Source organism: Myxocyprinus asiaticus, chromosome 37 (assembly GCF_019703515.2).
Source record: "Myxocyprinus asiaticus isolate MX2 ecotype Aquarium Trade chromosome 37, UBuf_Myxa_2, whole genome shotgun sequence".
Taxonomy (NCBI): domain Eukaryota; kingdom Metazoa; phylum Chordata; class Actinopteri; order Cypriniformes; family Catostomidae; genus Myxocyprinus; species Myxocyprinus asiaticus.
Genome location: NC_059380.1, coordinates 18,907,767 through 18,927,657, shown reverse-complemented (window position 1 = coordinate 18,927,657; position 19,891 = coordinate 18,907,767). Strand labels below are relative to the sequence as shown.

The 19,891-nt window shown below is 39.0% G+C and overlaps 2 protein-coding genes across 4 annotated transcripts in view; both read left to right on the top strand.

The window, feature by feature from the left end:
* The window catches only part of LOC127428236 (copine-5-like), a 209,751-nt gene extending 202,608 nt beyond the window's left edge, over window positions 1-7,143 (top strand). For all 3 annotated transcript variants that reach the window (XM_051676445.1, XM_051676446.1, XM_051676447.1), the window contains 2 exons: window positions 4,158-4,231; window positions 4,914-7,143. In XM_051676445.1, the coding sequence (XP_051532405.1) occupies window positions 4,158-4,231; window positions 4,914-5,102 (263 nt within the window). In that variant the 3' untranslated portion in view covers window positions 5,103-7,143. The remainder of the gene's footprint in view (window positions 1-4,157; window positions 4,232-4,913) is intronic.
* A 3,729-nt stretch (window positions 7,144-10,872) lies between these two features.
* Window positions 10,873-19,629, top strand: LOC127428245 (bcl-2-like protein 15). The gene is made up of 4 exons (XM_051676461.1): window positions 10,873-11,233; window positions 11,572-11,687; window positions 17,194-17,412; window positions 18,673-19,629. Exons 1-4 carry the CDS (start codon window positions 11,131-11,133, stop codon window positions 18,700-18,702), a joined length of 468 nt encoding a protein of 155 aa, XP_051532421.1. The 5' UTR covers window positions 10,873-11,130; the 3' UTR covers window positions 18,703-19,629.
* Window positions 19,630-19,891: the final 262 nt, after the last annotated feature.

Below are 19,891 nucleotides of genomic sequence, written 5' to 3'. Positions count from 1 at the left end.
CCTCTGCGATCTTTGTAAAGACGCGAGGAGACAGGGACAGGCCGAAAGGGAGGACTTTGTACTGATACGCCTGACCCTCGAACGTGAACCGCAGGAAGGGTCTGTGTCGAGGAAGGATCGAGACATGAAAGTACGCATCCTTCGGGTCTACCGCCGCGAACCAATCTTGATGCCGGACGCTCGCTAGAATGCGTCTTTGCGTCAGCATCTTGAATGGGAGTCTGTGTAAAGCCCGGTTCAGTACTCCCAGGTCCAAGATTGGCCGCAACCCACCGCCTTTTTTCGGTACAATGAAGTAGGGGCTGTAAAACTCTTTCTTCATCTCGGCTGGAGGGACAGGTTCTATTGCGTCCTTCTGTAGGAGGGTAGCGATCTCCACGCAAGGTAGCAGCGTTTTTGTCTTTCACCAAGGTGAAGTGGACACCACTGAACCTGGGCGGATGCCCGGCGAAGTGAATCGCGCAGCCGAGTCAGACGGTCCGGACCAGCCCTCGTGACGGATTGGAAGGCGCAAGCCATGCGTCCAAGTTCCGCGCAAGGGGGACCAAAGGGACAACGTCATCGGATGTACCGGCAGGTGGGGCCTTGCAGCGGGGCGGAGCTCGAGGTGCCACACCACGTCGTGGCCGTGCTGAGTCCGAGGACATCGATGCACTTACCTGGCTCCTTGTGACCACCCCGGAACAGCCTGGGACGGGGGAGGAAGAGGCCTGTCCTCATTACCCGTGGAGACTGTCACATCGGGGGCGGATTTGTGCCACAGCTGGGCGCTCAGGGGCGGGAGACCGCCGCTGGAGCGCCAACCTGCCAAATGGAGTGGTGGTCATGATGCCAGCCGTACACACCGGATATTTGACCCAGGGAACAAGAAACCACTCTTGCTGAGCTCTTGAGTACTGCAGCCACTTGGGCATGCAGCGCAATTAAATGCAAAAGGTAACAAAAAGATGAAGATCTGCTTACCAGCTCCAGAGCAGCGGGTTTCGTTGTCCCTGGGTCACCCGTCTCAAGGGCACTTTGAAGCCTTTCACGGGTTCTGGGCGGCCGCGAGACGGGTGGCGTCTGCTTCCTGCGGTGGGCTCCACGCCGGGGCCAGACCGAAGGGGCGGGCTGCGGCGGAGCCAGTGCAGTCACCGCAGGGGGACGCCCTTGGCAATGAGTAGATGGGGTGTGGGATCTTGAGCCGCGCCGGGGCAGGATATGCCGGCTAGCATCCATCTACTGCTCTACCATCAAGAACTGCTGGGCAAATTCCTCGACGGTGTCGCCGAATAGGCCCGCCTGGGAAATGGGGGCAGCAAGGAATCGTGTCTTGTCGGCCTCACCCATCTTAACCAGGTTGAGCCAAAGGTTGTGCTCCTGGACAACTAGTGTGGCCATCGTCCGCCCGAGAGACTGTGCCGTGACCTCCGTCGCTCGGAGAGCAAGGTCGGTCGCCGAGCGCAGTTCCTACATCAATCCCGGGGTGGAACTACCCTCGTGCAGTTCCTTTAGCGCCTTGGCGGACTTGCAGGAGAGCCATGGCGTGCAGGGCGGAGGCGGCTTGTCCAGCGGCACCGTAGGCCTTGGCCGTCAGAGACGACATAAACCTACAGGCCTTGGACGGGGGCTTTGGGCACCCGTGCCAGGTGGCGGCGCTCTGCGGGCATAGGTGCACCGCGAGCGCCTTTATCCACCGGGGGATTGCCGAATAACCCTTGGCCGCCCCACCATCGAGGGTAGTGAGAGTGGGGAAGCTGAAAAGATCGGGACCGGGCAGTAAAAAGTGCCTGTCGCGACCTTGTCAGCTCTTCATGCACTTCCGGGAAGAAAGGAACAGGGCAGGGCGTGGCTTTGAGCGGCGCTGCAAGCCCAGGAACCAATCACTGAGCCGCGAGGGTTCAGGGAAGAGTGGTGAAATCCACTCTAACCGACGCTCGCGGCTGCCCGGGAAAGCATGTCGTCATCTCCGCGTCAGCCTGTGACTGGGCGTTCGACCCCGAAGGGAGGAGCCCAGCTGAGGCTTCCGACTGGACGAGCCCGCTCTCCGATGCTGTGCTCGAGAGCTCATCACTTTCGCGGGCTCCGAATAAGAGGTCGAACTCGCCGTGAGACAAGCCGGCGGACTCACCCGGAAGCCCGATCGGGATGGGAGCTCCGCGGGGGGATACCCGGCGGAGGCGGTCCCATTGGGGTCCCCAAATCGCCCCCAGTGCTAGCCGCGCTGGCCTCAAACCCTTTCTTACGAAGGCGAGCCGCGACCGCAACGTTGCCATGGACATATTCTCGCAATGAGAACATGACCATCCACGAAAGCTGTCTCCACGTGAGCAGTGCCCAGACACGAAAGACAGTGATCGTGACCGTTAGAAAGCGAGAGATAATGAGCACAACCAGGAATAACACACAATCGGAAAAGCATCTTTAAAAAGACGCGTCTTTAAAAAGACGTTCCGTTTGTGCGCTCTTTTAGAGAAATATATACTCTTTTAGAGGGGAAAAATGCTCTTTCAGAAAATATACTCTCTAGTTTTTCTGCCGAAGCGCCCAGGGGCATTCTCTGCAGTGCACCAGTGCAGAGGAGGGAGAAGCTGCTGAAATGCGCCGTCAGATCCAGCAGAGGTGAATGAACAGTAGTATTCAGCTCAGTGAGCATGACCGTTCGGCTCCGAAGAGAAAATCTGAATGAGTGGTTGCATACCAGCTCCTTTTATACCCGTATGTTCGGGGGAGTGGCATGCAAATACCACTCGCCAATTTTCATTGGCCTTTTATCAAAGACCAGAGGTGTCTCGGGCTCCCAAGAGTGACCCCTAGTGTCACTACATCGACACCAGCATCGAGTGAGTGACAGATAGGGAACCGAGGTTTTGTTAAAGAGACAATACTGGTTTTAGCACGTGTTCAACAAATCAATGTAAATACTTGTAAATAGTACAAATTATGCAATTTAACAATAAATATTTAATAAAAATAATATATGAAATATAATATCTTATTTATTGATTGAATACATGTATTTGTTAATTTTTTTAAAGTCAAAATGTGACCAAAATTTTGAAAAAGTAATAAAATATAATTTGTTAAAATATTTTGTTCCTAATGTACCTAGTTAAAAGGTCCCCTGTATAATTAACAGCATTAGCTGAGAGGTCATTTATTTTAGATGTAAGCAAAAGGGACATTATAACTGAAACAAACCCATATGAATCGATACTGAATCGAATCGAATTGAGAGCTTGTGAATCAGAATCGAATTGAATCAGGAATCTGTATCAATACCCAGCTCTAGCATTAACTAATGTTAACAAATGCAACCTTATTGTAATGTGTTACCGACAATTCTATCAGTATTAACTCACCTCGAGCCATTCCTGTTTGCTGTTATTTTTCCATGTAACAGACAAAAATTAATTTTTAAACATAGCTCTTTTTCTCACAATGAAAGTTCATAGTGACCACAAGCTTTCAAGCTCGAAAAAGGACAAAAAAATCTCCATAAATGTAGTCCAAATGATTGCTTTGTGTAAGGATCAGACCAAAATTTAAAACTAAAGTGTATAACTTTTTCGATGTTAAAATGTTTTCTCTTATACCAGCTTAATATGCAGAGACAATTAGAAGTAAGCCTTTCGTAGGTTGATTTCCTTGAAAAGTGTAAACACTGTGTCTCTGTGAGTTTGGGGTGTGATTATCTGTTAATATTTTCAATTGACGGCAGATGGCAGACGGGGGTGTGCTGGGGATATTAGGGAAAGCTATTTGAAAACAATGTTTATTTTTGCAATTACGTTTGAATTACACCTTTACATCTTTAAGCTGTAATAGTTATTCACTGATAATCTTGCCCTCTTCATCTCTAGAGTGCCGGTCAAATCGAATACAGGTTGGACATAACATCAAATATCATTGCTTTTCAGTTGTCTTTTAACCAAACATCATCAATAAAAATATATGTTTTGTGTGTGTGTGTGTGTGTGTGTGTGTGTGTGTGTGTGTGTGTGTGTGTGTAATTAGCATTTTTGGGTGAACCTTGGCTGCTCTTTTAAAGCATTGTGTATAACACATTGTAATATTTATTTATTTATATTTTTCTTTAAATTAGAGTTTCTTGAACATTTGAGTTTGTCCATTAAATGGCTGAGATGATTTGGTTAACCTCCTGTCCTTTCCCACAGCTATGGTCGAGTTGGATGGCGATGACATAAGAATCTCCTCTCGAGGGAAACTAGCAGAGCGAGATATTGTTCAGGTGACAACAGCAATCCTTTACTTCTTTTACAAAATATACTCTTTGAAAGCTTGTTTAAAACTACATGCATGTTACGTTAACCTTTTGGTTTTAAGTAGCTGTAATTTGTAGAGCCATGTCTCTTTCTTTCAGCAATCAAATCCTGTACCCATGAGAATTTTAATTACTAATCCAGTCACTGTGGGACTGAGCTCTTGTGTAACAACTCCACACCATAACCCATATTATTACAATACAATTCATTATGTAGGTCCCCCTTACATGCAACCTGTCATTAGTTATAATAAGGATATCTCAGCCTACTGAGTCACAGTCTTGAAAAAGACTGCAAGCAAAGTGAAGGTAATTCTCTCCTGAAACAGTCTTAACTTGTTTTATGAAGGAATAAGTGGGGGAATTATGGATGGATGGATGCATGAAGGGGCAAGAATGAACTGTCAGATGAAAGAATGAATAGGGGATGGATGCATGGATGGATGGATGGATGGATGGATGGATGGATGGATGGACGGACGGACGGATGGGCCAGAATGAAAGGGTGGATGAATGATTGAATGGCAGAGTGGTGGATGGATGGATGAATGAGGTAAGGATAGATGATTGAATGGGGGAAGAATGGATGTATATATGAAAGAATGAATCAATCAATCAATAAATGAAAACAATGCTTCCTTACCCTTAGTTTGTGCCATTTCGGGATTACATGGACCGGACGGGAAACCATGTGTTGAGCATGGCACGGCTGGCCAAAGACGTTTTGGCTGAAATTCCTGACCAGTTCATTTCTTACATGAAGAGCCGGGGAATCAAACCCAATCCAGCACCACCTCCTTATACACCTCCTGGACACACACACCACACACAGATCTGAGCACATTCATAGTCTGGAAGCAAGTTTAAGACAACATCTCTCTGTCTGGAATTCTGGGGTAGCTGTACTGGAGCTGTTAGGGTTTAGCTCCCAGTGTTACAGTGTGTTTGATCTCTCCGAGGCACTCCGAGATCCAGTGGCGTTTCTGTTTGTGCATTTTATATTGTCTGCCCATTTTCCTTGGGGTAGGACAGTGCAATCCAAGAATCAGACCCTAGAGCAAAATTTTTTGTTATGTTTTGTTTAAAAATATATATATCTTGGCCTGTGACTGTTTCTTATTTCGAGGATCGGTTGACAAGAGAGGATGAGGAGGAAGAGTAGGAGGAATGGGATGATGTTTGTGGTTTCAACTTGTGCCTGTCTGTGGCTGTCTCATTGTATCAGGACAAGTGTGCCCTATTTTGACATTTGAACCTTTTTCCACATTGGTAAACTAGAAGTGTGTGTGTTACGGTGAAGTTTTATAGATCTGTATAGATTTTATTTTGTATCAAGTCATGCCTGTGTAAATTTGATTTATTACATTAAGCATTGCTTGTGGAAGATGTTTATGTTATTTGATTATCTGTCTGTATCCATTTTTGTTTATGAAAGCATGCATGGAAAGGACCATTTATTTTCTATCAGTTAAGTTCCGATCACTGAAATGTACAATAAGTGACTATGAGAAATGTAAAATTCCATCTGGATTTTTACCAATAATTCCAAACAGGATACCTATCTAGAGTGACTAGAGAAGCACAACTGCAACAAGCATATTGTTGGCTTATGATGCATCAAGAGTCTGCATGACTGGTCACAAGTACTACATGAACCATTGCAACTTAGCTTAGCTTTTGGAATGAAGAAGGGCCCACTGCCCTGCATCCCCTGGGGCCTTATCCGGTGGGCCTATAACCTTGCTGGTATTGTGTCAAACTCTGTTTCCCTATTGGGATCTGTTTCCCACCTAACCCTAACCCTAACCCTGGGAGGAACAGTATCTGACGGTAACATTCTCCGCTGTCAGAATGCGTTCACCCATGCACAAACCTAAGCCTAACCCTACCCTACCCTGCCGTACCCTACCTACCCTAGCCCTAACCTACACTACCCTACCTACCTTAACCATAATTATAACCCCATACCCTATCGGGGCAAGGGGGAAACAGATTCTGATGGGGAACACAATTCGATACAACACCGGATTGAACAGCAGCTGGTGTGCAGGGGATCTAATGCAAGAGGTAAGATAGTTCTTGGTAACTAGTAAACGTAATGATACATATCTTATGAATTTTCTGAAGCTCAACAGTAATGAGCTAACTTGTGTGGCAATACCAGAGAGTAGCTTACCTGTTGAGAAGTAACACGGCAAGAATCGAACCCCCAAAATTTAAATCCTCCACCTTCTTAATGTTCACTCTGGTTTTACTCCGTTCTCTGTCTCTTTGTCTTTTAGCAAGTCTTCGAATTTTGGCGAAGCTAAGTTTCGTGTCCTCTGTAACACGTCTGCCATGGACGTTCATATTCTCCCGGTTGAACAGTTTACTAAAAGTAGCCATGCTCCAAACTCACGTTATAGGTTTACATAGAAAAGGATGGGTGGTGCTGAGCGGGACGCTCAAAATATAATCATCAATGTTTTCATAGTGCCGGGGAGTCTCAGTGTTTACACTTTTGGGGGAGGTAAACCCATGAATGGCTTACATGTAGTTGTCAATGTACAATAAACTGTGATATTAGAATGTATTTTGACATAAAAAAGGTACACACTTCACCCTTATAGTATCGTATGTCCGGTGGTTTTTAGCCTAATTTTAAAATTCAAATTAATGTGCTTTTATAATTTTACAGCATTAATTTAATCTTAAATGTTTCAGCATATTTATTACATAAAGAACATTTAAACATAGTCATATACAGACGTTTACTTGGCTATCTAAAGGGGGAGTACTATAGACTCCTATTGTTTTTATATAAAGCTAATTATAATTACCAGACTAACCCATTTTTTTTTTTTTTTTTTTTTTTTTGGCATTTTTATATATAATGTTACTGGGTTTTTTTATTATTATTATTATTATTCTGTTTTTTGTTTTGGTGTGACCTCTCTGGAGTCTGGATTAATTTATCTTTCATATCCATAGTTTGAGTAAACTGGTTAATTTTTACACACCATGTCCACTTTGGGGCCCAATTTCGCTCTTCATTTTTATTTAACTAGAACAAAAATTAGATTGTTGACTACCTCATTCATGAATATCCTGCCCATAAGATAATCATCAATTTATTATTATTATAATTTTTTTTATTATTATTTTATTTTTTTGCTTTTAATGAAAGAAAAAACTTCAAAACCAGATGCTGAACCTTGATCAAAACTTACTAAATGTAACTGCTACTGAGATAATTGAAACCAACTATGCATGTCATCTAATGATTTCAATACACTGACTAGGTCGACTTTTATAACACAGAAATCAAGCAGTATGATCAATCAAATGGGGTAACATTTTCTAAAACACTGAAACTTTGTATACGTGTTCACACTTGCATACGTGTTAACTGCTCTACTCATCTTGGTTTGTTCAAACTGTAAAAGACTGCAACAATGAGTCATAAAAGCATCAATGTTTACACAGCTGAATTTCTCCTTAGAGGGTCCATAGATCATCTTGGGAGCCATTGATGGAGCTGAATGTGATGTTTCTCTGATCCAGACACCAGTTGAGACCGTAGTTGTATTCATCTATTTCAGTGCTTTTGAATTAATAACCTTTTTTCAATAACAGTCCCATGCTATTCAACTGTTCATCAGCTCTTTGTAATTTGCAAAGTCAGTGATATCAATTCCTCTGGCAGGGAAGTCATTGTGCATGTAATATCTGATAAAAAGCTCAGCTCTACTGAATTAGCACAGAGAAGGTTCGCCCGTGTGTTTATTTAGAAAAGCACAAAATGGAGATTCAAGCTTTCTGTGTATTTCCCTATAGGCCTGACAGTGCTGTATGACACCAATAAGCATTGGATCTGTGCAGTCCAAAGATAATTCTTATGATGAACCATTAAGGAAAATAACCTGTATTTCTCCCATTACCTAGTTACTGAACACTGCAGTACTGGTGAATGGAGAATTCACAAAGTGTTGACTGAGAGTGTAAAAACATAATTATGGAAATTACTGGTGTAATGTTTTTCCTCTTTTTTTCCCCCATGGCATAGACCTGTAGAGTTTAAAGTCTACTATTTTTCATGTGCATTAATTTCTCTGAAATATTTTAAGGGAGCACTTTACTATGAGGAAGTCATTCTTTGAATAATATACAGTGCATCTGTACGTTTCCCTTTCTTGAGATGATGTTATAAGAAAATATATCTATTTTTGTTGCTTGGAATGTACGATAAGCCATTAATTACAATCCTCAGCAGAGAAAATTACCAACGTCTATGAAGATTGAATTTCTTCAAAAAGACAGTGCAGTGGATGTGTGTACCTGAATTACAGGAAGTGACACAAGATCTGTAACACATAATTTGAACGCTGTCCATATGTAACATACTGTCTCTAATTCTGTTAGAGACTGATTTCATTTGAATACTTGTGCATGTATGGCCTGAATTTTAGTGAACTGATTGGATTTGCTTCTCTCTCGTTATTTTTGCTGATACGTTGGGATATTTTTTAATGATTTTTGTTCAGATGAATTGGCAGTCAGCTAGCATATAATGACCATTATTATTGTTGTTATTATTATTATTATTATTATTGCTAATATTAGTAGTATTATATTTATAATCATAATATAATTTAGGTAACACTTTACAGTAAGGTTCCATTTGTTAAAATGTGTTAACAGCATTTGTGAACATGAACTATCAATGAACAATACTTTTAGAAAATGTAAAATGTATCTTAATGTAAATTTCAACATAATACATTTTAAAAATCAAAAGTTGTATTAGTTAACATTAGTAAATGCCATATGAACTAACATGAACTAACAATGAACTAACTAACTTTAGCTAACATTAACAAAGATTAATAAATACTGTAAAAGTATTTTGTTAATTGTTTTTTCATGATCCCAAATCCATTAACTAATGTTAATGAATGGAACCTTATTGGTAGGTTTTTACCATTATTCATATTATTTTTATATAAATTCCATTTACTCTTCTTATATATATATATAAGAAGTTTATATATATATATATATATATATATATATATATATATATATATATATATATATATATATATATATATGAGAGAGAGAGAGAGAGAGAGAGAGAGAGAGAGTAAAAACAACACCTAAATTCTAACTTACAATTTTTTACTTTTTTTTTTTTTTTTTTTTACTTTTAGGGTTATTTTTCTTTCTTTTCTTTCTTTTTTTATTATGAATTTTTCTTCATTTTTCTTCAACAACTTCTAAAATATAATTAACAGATAATATTTCATATTATGTTTAATAGTTTGTTTTCACTGTTAGGATTATTTTCACTTATTATTAGTATTATTAATATGAATTCTTTTGCATGTTTGCTCCTAACAAATTCTATTGTACATGATCTTTGTCATATGGTGAGTTGTGAAATGCTTTGTATTGAAATGCCTTAACTAAATATTAATAAAAGAAATGAATTCTTTTACAAACTCTTGCCCAGTTTATTCTCTAGAGAGTCTATATAGCACTGTTGGTAAACTAGTGGATTGATACTGAGAGGGTCAGCAGCAGGCTTACACCATTATCACATGTTTGCCTGGGGAACTATCATCTTCTTGGGCTTACTTGCTGTTCCCCATTTCTGTTGAGCCATGCAAGAATTCTGTGACATACTCAACACTTCTTCACAGATAATGAACAGACTTTAAGGTGACGTCAAGAGCTGCATTCAGATGGGCTGATAAACATCAGACTCTATTTGAGGCAATAATGAGTGAATAATATTTTCAAGGTTCCTTCTGTTTGGGTAGTCATTTTAATTAAAAGGAGAGACTGTTGACTTAATTAAAAGTTTGAGGGGGAAAAACATGCAGGAAAATAATTAAATAGATAATTACTGAAATGATCAGCAAAATGCAATGTTGCAGTGCACTGAAGTCATTCAGTATGCAAATCCAATACAAGACATCTTTAGCATTAATGGCCTCAAATTTTGAAACAAAAATCAGATTTAAAATCAGAGGTGAGAGCATTCAATTGACAATGCTAATGTACAGAATAACTTCTATATATATTAGATTTGTAACACAACATGGCATTTTCTAACCATGCTGTATTCAGTGGACATCAGGTAAGGAAAATATATTTGTATTTTTATTTATTTTTTACATTTCCTTCATAAATTCACAGACTACTACAAATCTACCTACCATCTTTTCATATACATGTATTTACATATATACTGTACTGTATATCCACATAGTAATAATGTGCCATTGCAACATTGATATTGAGCAAGACTTGATCATACTTTTGAATTTAATTCATCGATTTGTATAACGTTCATTACACAGATCTTTCAATTTTTTTGTTTTACATTTTTTTCATAACTAGTTACATCACATCAACGCAGCCATGATAAAACTGTATATGGAATCCTATCCTAAAACCACATCTGCTCCTCAATTTTTCTTGTCTTTATTTTAGATACATGGGTGTGGTTGCCTCTGTTAGTGTAAGATAGTAATAATAATATTTTCTGGTGCACTAACGCCCTCTTCTGATCATTTAAATAGAACTCAGCAGTATGACGTCACTACGTATTTCCGCAGTGGACGTCTGTGATGAAATGAAAGCGTAGAACTAAAAGCATCAGTCGCTGTATGTTTAATAGAACGTTGCTGTTATTTTGCTTTATAGAAAGCTTGAAGAGTAACCGAGACAGACAGACAGGTGTTTTTTGGGCTGTTCTATTCATAAACACATTTGTATTATAGCCTACCGCCCGTTAAAGGCGTGGCCTCGGCGTTTACGTGACGGTGACACAGCATATCCCGGTGTTCACCTGTTTACCAATAGCTCTGCTGTTAAGCGCAATGGCCCCTGCTGACATACAGCAACAAACATATGCAGTTATATACTGCCTCCTACAAAATGAACGGGATTTCGATATGATAGAACATGATGGTCCTGAAGACGGTAAGTGACATCTTCTATTGGGAAAGTAAGAGAGAACTTCCTCTGATCAACATTGATTTGTCATTGTGTTTTCAAGATTTATTAATTTGTTTTAGAATTTCCTTTACGGGGAGATATCCCAACTTGTCTTGTCTTGGGTCCCAAGGATATATATGAGATATAGCCTATAATATTTCTTCATTGGACATTAACGCAGCACCGTGCCCTCATACCCCTCAATATTCAGAAAAGTGGTCGTCCACAATAGGATTTTCAGTAGTTGATTCTTGAATTATTACATCCGTGGTTACAAAGACTCAGTGTTAACACTATTAATAACCAAATAATTTGTTCTCCAGAAAACGTGTTTGACCCAGTTACAATAGCTTCTAAACTCAGAGAGCTGGGTGACGATTATGACGAGAAAGTGATCCAGCCACTGATCAAGAACGTTCAGAAAGCTGCTGCTAATCAGGTAAGTCCTAATTGTAGATCTACAGATATCTTCAAAAGAAATGTCTCTAAAGGATTAGTTCATCCACAAATAAAATTCTGTCATTATGACTTTCATTCCTTCATAAAACCCAAGTGGAGAAATTTAGAAGAATGTTGATGCTGCTCTTAATTCCAGGGGTGTAAAGTAACGAATTACAAATACTCACGTTACTGTAATTAAGTAGTTTCCCCCAGGAATTGTATTTTTTAAGTAGTTCATAATTGTATACTTTTACTTGAGTACATTTTAAGTGCTGTAACTGTACTTTTAATGTGCTATTTTATCTGTGCTCGCTACTTCCCTGTCCAGATTTAATTTTACTCTATCAACGTGATTGGCTAGGGAGAGTCTTGTGACTTCCGTCAAATCAGATCACACGTAAAAAACTTGAATGGCAGCTGTAGATCGGGCGCCAACTGTTATGGATGTGGAGGATGGCTCAAACACATTTCAACACCTGAACATGGAGTGGTGGTGATGTAGTGGGCTAAAGCACAAAACTGGTAATCAGAAGGTTGTTGGTTCAATCCCCAAAACCATCACCATTGTGTCCTTGAGCAAGGCACTTAACTCCAGGTTGCTCCAGGGGGATTGTCCCTGTAATAAGTGCACTGTAAGTCGCTTCGGATAAAAGCGTCTGCCAAATGCATAAATGTAAATGTAAACATCATGGCCACACCTGAAAGGGCTTTTCGCAGTGAAAAAGGCCATTTGCTTGATTGTATCATGCAAGTTTATCTTGCTCAAGCCAGATATCAGCATTAATCCTGCCTCTAATTTTAAGAAACATATCATATCAAACATTTCATATTTCTGCTTACTAGATTCTGTGTCTATAATGTGGCCTGTAATTTAGCTATCTATCACTGAGATTATTGGGTTGATGTGAGAGATTAAGGGAATGTTATCAATAGGGCTGGGCGATGGGGGCCTGGGTAGCTCAGCGAGTAAAGACGCTGACTGCCACACCTGGAGTCACAAGTTTGAATCCAGAGCATGCTGAGTGACTCCAGCCAGGTCTCCTAAGCAACCAAATTGTTCCGGTTACTAGGGAGGGTAGGGTCACATGGGGTAACCTCTTCATGGTCGCTATAATGTGGTTCTCACTCTCGGTGGGGCACATGGTGAGTTGTGCGTGAATGCCGCGGAGAATAGCATGAAGCCTCCACATGCGCTATGTCTCCACGGTAACATGCTCAACAAGCCACGTGATAAGATGCGCGGATTGATGGTCTCAGATACAGAGGCAACTGAGATTCGTCCTCCGTCACCCGGATTGAGGCGAATCACTACGCCACCACGAGGACTTAGAGCGCATTGGGAATTGGGCATTCCAGATTGGGGAGAAAATAAAATAAATAAATAAATAAAATAGGGCTGGGCTGGGCAACAAAACAATCTTGATGTTTATCTGAAAAAAAAAAAAAGAGAGATGTCCTTGATATCGATGATAAACTTTTGAGTAATTTTCTATTCTTGGCCTATGTTCTACATCTAGACCAGGGGTGTTCATTACATCGATCGTGATAGCAAGACAACCACTGGTTGGTTGATCTAGATAAAATATAAAAGATTGACTTTTTATTTCCTGACGTCTGTAGCTGCGTGCTGTTTGATTGACAGGCAGCTTATGTTTGTGCGCTTACATGCGCATGTGCTCCGAGAGCACTAACGTGCCCAAATGGTCAAATACACTTCATAATTCTGCCAATGCCCATCTTGGTGAGGCATTAATGTAAATGCAGGTCTAAAGTGGATGTAAACAGTGGGACAAAAAGCGTATTTGCATCAAAATGGACTTGAAGTGTACATGTAACTGAAATGAGCACTGTCTATTAGGCTATGTCATAAAAAGGCTAATAATCAAACAACAATAACAAGGAAATGAGAAAACCACTCACTACTTTTGGCTGAATAACTTGAGTAGATTTAAAAGTATTAATGTCATAGAATAAAACAGTGACATTTTTAATAATAATAATTTTTAATAATATAATTCAGACCCCTGATGTAGAGAGTGTGTTAATTTGTATAATAAATTACCAGGAAAGTAGAAATGATAAAATAATTTATAATTATGCTTAGCCTTTATCAAGTTTTTTCTAATGCTTGATAGAAAAGTATCAACCTTTGTAGAGCAATACTTCAGGCTGAACATTCCACCAGTCACAAACTTCAGAAAATTGTGCATGCATTAGAATGAGAACACAACTATTGCTGGGCTTAGAAGACACAAGAACTAAATCAATGTGGAACATTGTATCTCAGAAGGAATACAGTGTGGCCCCCCATGTGCTACTTAAAGAAATAGTTTACTCAAAAATGAAAATTCTCTTTATCATTTACTCACACATCTGGGATGGCATGAGGATATGATTTTCTTTCTTCAGCAGATCACAAATTAAGATTTTTAGAAGAATATTTCAGCTCTGTAGGTCCATATAATACAAATGAATGGATGCCAAAATTTTGACGCTCCAAAAAGCACATAAAGGCAGCACAAAAATAATCCATATGACTCCAGTGGTTAAATCCATGACTTCAGAAGTTATATGATAGGTGTGGGTGAGAAACAGATCAATATTTAAGTCCATTTTTGCTAGAAATTCTTCTCCCTGCCCAATAGATGGCAATATATATGAAGAATGTGAATCACCAAAAACAAAAGAAGAAGAAAGTGAAAGTTAAAGTGGATTTAACCACTGGAGTCATATGGATTAGGCTACTTTTATGCTGATTTATGTGATTTTTTTTTTGGAGCTTCAAAATTTTGGCACCCATTCACTTGCATTGTATGGACCAAAAGAGCTGAAATATTCTTCTAAAAATCTTAATTTGTGTTCTGCTGAGAAAGAAAGTCATACACATCCGGGATGGCATAAGGGTGAGTAAATGATGAGAGAATTTTCATTTTTGTGTGAATTATTACTTTAAAGCCCGATGTGGCCCCTGTACCAAGAATAACTCTCTCAATTGGCATTAAGGGAAATTTAGACCCTACACATAAACTGATTTTAATGTAATTGTTTCATACATTATGATATTGAAAATAACTTTTTCATCTTTTCATTTCTGCAATCATGACGCCCTTTTATTTATTTTTTAAATCAGATTCATGTAGTGTTTACAGTATCATAGATAAGTGATGTACACTATATTGCCAAAAGTATTCGCTCACCCATCCAAATAATTGAATTCAGGTGTTCCAATCACTTCCATGGCCACAGGTGTATAAAATGAAGCACCTAGGCATGCAGACTGCTTCTACAAACATTTGTGAAAGAATGGGCCATTCTCAGGAGCTCAGTGAATTCCAGCGTGGTACTGTGATAGGATGCCACCTGTGCAACAAGTCCAGTCGTGAAATTTCCTCGCTACTAAATATTCCACAGTCAACTGTCAGTGGTATTATAACAAAGTGGAAGCGATTGGGAATGACAGCAACTCAGCCATGAAGTGGTAGGCCACGTAAAATGACAGAGCAGGGTCAGCAGATGCTGAGGCGCATAGTGCGCAGAGGTCGCCAACTTTCTGCAGAGTCAATCGCTACAGACCTCCAAAGTTCATGTGGCCTTCAGATTAGCTCAAGAACAGTGCGTAGAGAGCTTCATGGAATGGGTTTCCATGGCCGAGCAGCTGCATCCAAGCCATACATCACCAAGTGCAGTGCAAAGCGTCGGATGCAGTGGTGTAAAGCACGCCGCCACTGGACTCTAGAGCAGTGGAGACGCGTTCTCTGGAGTGACGAATCATGCTTCTCCATCTGGCAATCTGATGGACGAGTCTGGGTTTGGCGGTTGCCAGGAGAACGGTACTTGTCTGACTGCATTGTGCCAACTGTGAAGTTTGGTGGAGGGGGGATTATGGTGTGGGGTTGTTTTTCAGGAGCTGGGCTTGGCCCCTTAGTTCCAGTGAAAGGAACTCTGAATGCTTCAGCATACCAAGAGATTTTGGACAATTCCATGCTCCCAACTTTGTGGGAACAGTTTGGGGATGGCCCCTTCCTGTTCCAACATGACTGCGCACCAGTGCACAAAGCAAGGTCCATAAAGACATGGATGAGCGAGTTTGGTGTGGAAGAACTTGACTGGCCTGCACAGAGTCCTGACCTCAACCCGATAGAGCACCTTTGGGATGAATTAGAGCGAAGACTGCGAGCCAGGCCTTCTCGTCCAACATCAGTGTCTGACGTCACAAATGCGCTTCTGGAAGAATGGTCAAAAAGTCCCATAAACACACTCCTAAACCTTGTGGAAAGCCTTCCCAGAAGAGTTGAAGCTGTTATAGCTGCAAAGGGTGGGCCGACGTCATATTAAACCCTATGGATTAAGAATGGGATGTCACTTAAGTTCATATGCGTCTAAAGGCAGATGAGCGAATACTTTTGGCAATATAGTGTATTTGAAAAGTTGTCAATCACAGACACCTATAAAATACCTATATTTTTTATTCTTTCTGGCAAACAGCCATAAAAGGGAATGTAAATTATGGTACGTGTGCTACATTTTTAAATTGTAGCATAGAGTTTTTATTATAAAGGGGCATATTTTTCGCAACTCAGTACTCTCTACTCATGAGTACTTTTAAATGAGCTACTCTTTTACTCTTACTTGAGTAGTTTTTAGGACAGGTACTTTTACTCTACTCAAACTACATTTTTTTAAGAATTAACAGTACTTTTACTTGAGTACTATTTTTCAGTAGTCTTTCCATCCCTGCTTAATTCATGCAGTGAAAGTGAATGGTGACTATGTCTGTCAGTCCCTTACATTCTGCCTAACACCTGCATTTGTGTTCCACGGACGGAAAAAAGAAAGTCGTTAGGGTTTAGAACCGTGTCAGAAATTAATTTTTACATTAAGGGACAATATTTGGCCCCTGGATTTGATTTCCTGGGGCATTTGTTTTTACCTTTTATGAGGGCAAAAAAAGTCTAATCTGTTTGTCAAATATGTAATTAATATAATTAATTCATTAATACAAATGATCAAATGTAAAATTTAAAACCTCTCACCCTTATAATTAAATCAACTCATATTTATGTCATAAATAGGACTATAATTGAAAATGTGAACTTTATCAGCTTTCACAAATAAAACGCAAGAATTCATAACGAGGGCATTTTTTTTTTTTTTTTGCTCTAATGGCATTAGATATTAAGGATTGTTTTCAGAGAAATCTGACCAAATTTAGTCAACTTTATGCTTTATGCCAATGGGGTAAGAGAAATAAACTAGTTTTCCCTCTTAAGTAAGTTTAATTTCACCTTGGAACTAGTCAAAGCGGAAATTAAACAACCACAGAATGTATGCTGTATTTCCTGTTTAGATCTGATAACTTGGAATTCATTTGAATTAAGTGATGACTACATGATTAAGTGTGAATTGTCAACACAGAGTTGTCAGCGTATAATGTGTCAGAATCCAAGCGCATACTCCTGTCCATTTGACTTGGAGCAACACTTTGACACCTGTGTATCCTGTAGGTGGTGACTGCATTCGCTGATAGTGTGGACAGTCTTTGTAAGACATGGGTTGTGGAGAGAGCAGAAGTGGCCTCAGAGAAGCAACTCCTCAAGGCTGCTGTCACACTGGGACTCGTAATGAAAAAGAACTGCCCTGATATGACAAAAGTGATTGAGGTGGCTATGGCTGGATTTGTCAATAACCGTCTGACCAACTGGATCGCTGAGCAGGGTGGCTGGGTAAGGACAGTTTTATCAGATTTGCATTGATAGATGAAAAAGTATTTTTTTAACCATAGATTAGACATGGTGTGTTTGCATGCCGGCTCCAGGGATCCGGGACCTCCTTTCTAAACGGTAACCAGTTAAATGTAATAAAATGATGGTTATTAACATTCTTTTTAAAATGTGCATACATTGAGCTAATAAGCTTTGAAATGACATAATACTGACAACAAATCTATCACTGCTGAACTTCTCAGAAAACTAGAAACATATGCAGTTGTTACCTAAGCATTCTATTTGTGTGTTTGTTTTTAATTAGTCTATAGTTTGAATAACCCAAATAGGCTACATGCCATATGATAAGCCTACTTGAAAATATTTTAAATGATCTCCGTCTAATGCTTTTTTGTTTTATTTTGTTCTGTCATTTATGAATTGCTTGTTTTGCCTTTATTTACTGTTTCAATTCTTTTATTTGTGGTATTTATGATAATATCTTAGAATGCAAAGTGTCCTTGAGATTTGGAAAGGAGATATACAAATAAAACATACTTGTTATTATTACTCTAATGTACTTAACCACAATACATAATTATTGCATTCTTTTTGTTTATAATGCAACAGGAGTTACCATTTTGGCGACACTTTGTTTTAGGAATTTATCAACATTTACAGTATTAATATTAGTGGTGCTAAGGCAAGCATCACTATCATTGTTGCTCATATTTAGGAGGGTTGGGGATTTAAACAAACCCCTAACCCTGTTAAATTCTAGTTAATAACTCATTCTTGACCTATAACTATATCTCAAAATGTGCTGCTTGTTTATAGGAGAAGTGTACTTTTACTTTTCGAATTGATCAGACTTACTATTTTCTCATGGTGGATGATAAAAAAAAAAAAAAAAAAACTAATATATATATATATATATATATATATATATCTAGACTTACTTTGGAGGGACGAATCCATATCTAGAAGACGAAAAGATGGGCTCTTTTGATTTGGGCCAGTAAGCAACCTATAGAACACTATAATAACTGCATCGCAATGCTCTTGGAATTCTCCCAGAATACCCCAGCATTATGGAAGTTTTGTATGGTCATACTGTAGCACCACTCACTTTTTTGTGTTTTTTTTTTTTTTTTTTTTTTTTTTTTTTATTATTAGTATTTGGTAGAGTATGGACACTTTCAAATAAATTAACCAAGTTGCATGTTGGAGATTTTGTTAAACATCCAGAAGGTATAATGTTGTTTTCTTTTCCTTTACCAGGTCTCTGTCTCTAAGAAAAGCACATATTGAGATGATTGGACATCATTCTCTCTCGCTTTCTCTCTTCTTCAATTCTTTTTCTGAACATTTGGTTTGGAATACATAAACTGTAAATGTTCATTCCAAGGTGTCAAGATACATTTGTAAGACAATCACACAACCAGCAATCAAAGGGCCATTTCTGCAGCACTTTTAATTTTGACTATTATACCATGATACTCTGAAATGTGTTTTTTTTTTTTTTTTTTTTTTTTATTTGTTGCAGGGATACATTTTTTAAAATGGTGTTATCTTATGATACAACTGTCTTTACAATAGAATTGTAATATTTCACTTGCATCCCATTGGACATTGTGTTGTAACGAAAATGTGTGTGAATGGACTAAAGCTGGAATGTAAATGTTATTTAAAACAATGAAGCCTGTTGAACAACTTTTACGTGTAATAAATTAGGCCATCATGTCCACACTAATACGTTTTTTTTTTTGTTTCCTAACGTCAGCATTTTCCAACGTCTCAATTTTCAGTGAAGGAAATCATCATTCCAGTGCGAATAAGAGGTGTATACATATCAAAATCAATGCATTTTCAACTGAAAACATATTGGTGTGAATGCGGCCTTACAGAAGACACTTTATATTTGTTGGACTTCCTGCACTAAACCAGATAATGGTTAATAAAATAGAAAATTAATATGTTTTAAAAATGCAAAGACTTTGTTTAATGTTCTGTTATTTTTGTGATTTATGGTTTTATTATGTTAATTGTCTAATTTGTCCCCTTTCATGACTTCCCCACATCATTCAGTTACGAGGAAATAACAAGGTCACTCATTTATGGCCTCATTCCCAACAGTGTCACTTTAAAACTCATTAACCTAATCCAGTTCCTCTTTCAGTAAATGAAATTTCCTTGCTTGATATTTATCTTGGTTTTTTCTAATAAACCTTGGGATTAGTTTTTTGTTTTTTGTTTTTTGTTTTTGTTTTTTGGTCATACCACCACAAGAGGGCACCACCATACCGATTTACTCTTTGGTGGCTGCTTCAGTAAACTGAATCATACACATCAATTGATTGGTTCAGTTAATGTATTTAACATAAATGGTGATACTTTTTGTTTAAAAAAAAAAAAAAAATCCCTCATAAAATAACACTGAAAATAAATTCCCGTGGGACAATAATAATAATAATAATAATAATAATAAATTCTGAAGCTG

Coding starts and splice junctions, on each gene's coding strand:
- LOC127428245 (XM_051676461.1), top strand. CDS start 11,131: ATGGCCCCTGCTGACATACAGCAACAAACATATGCAGTTATATACTGC. Junction 11,234..11,571: donor ACATGATGGTCCTGAAGACG/GTAAGTGACATC, acceptor TTTGTTCTCCAG/AAAACGTGTTTGACCCAGTT. Junction 17,413..18,672: donor TCGCTGAGCAGGGTGGCTGG/GTAAGGACAGTT, acceptor TTCCTTTACCAG/GTCTCTGTCTCTAAGAAAAG.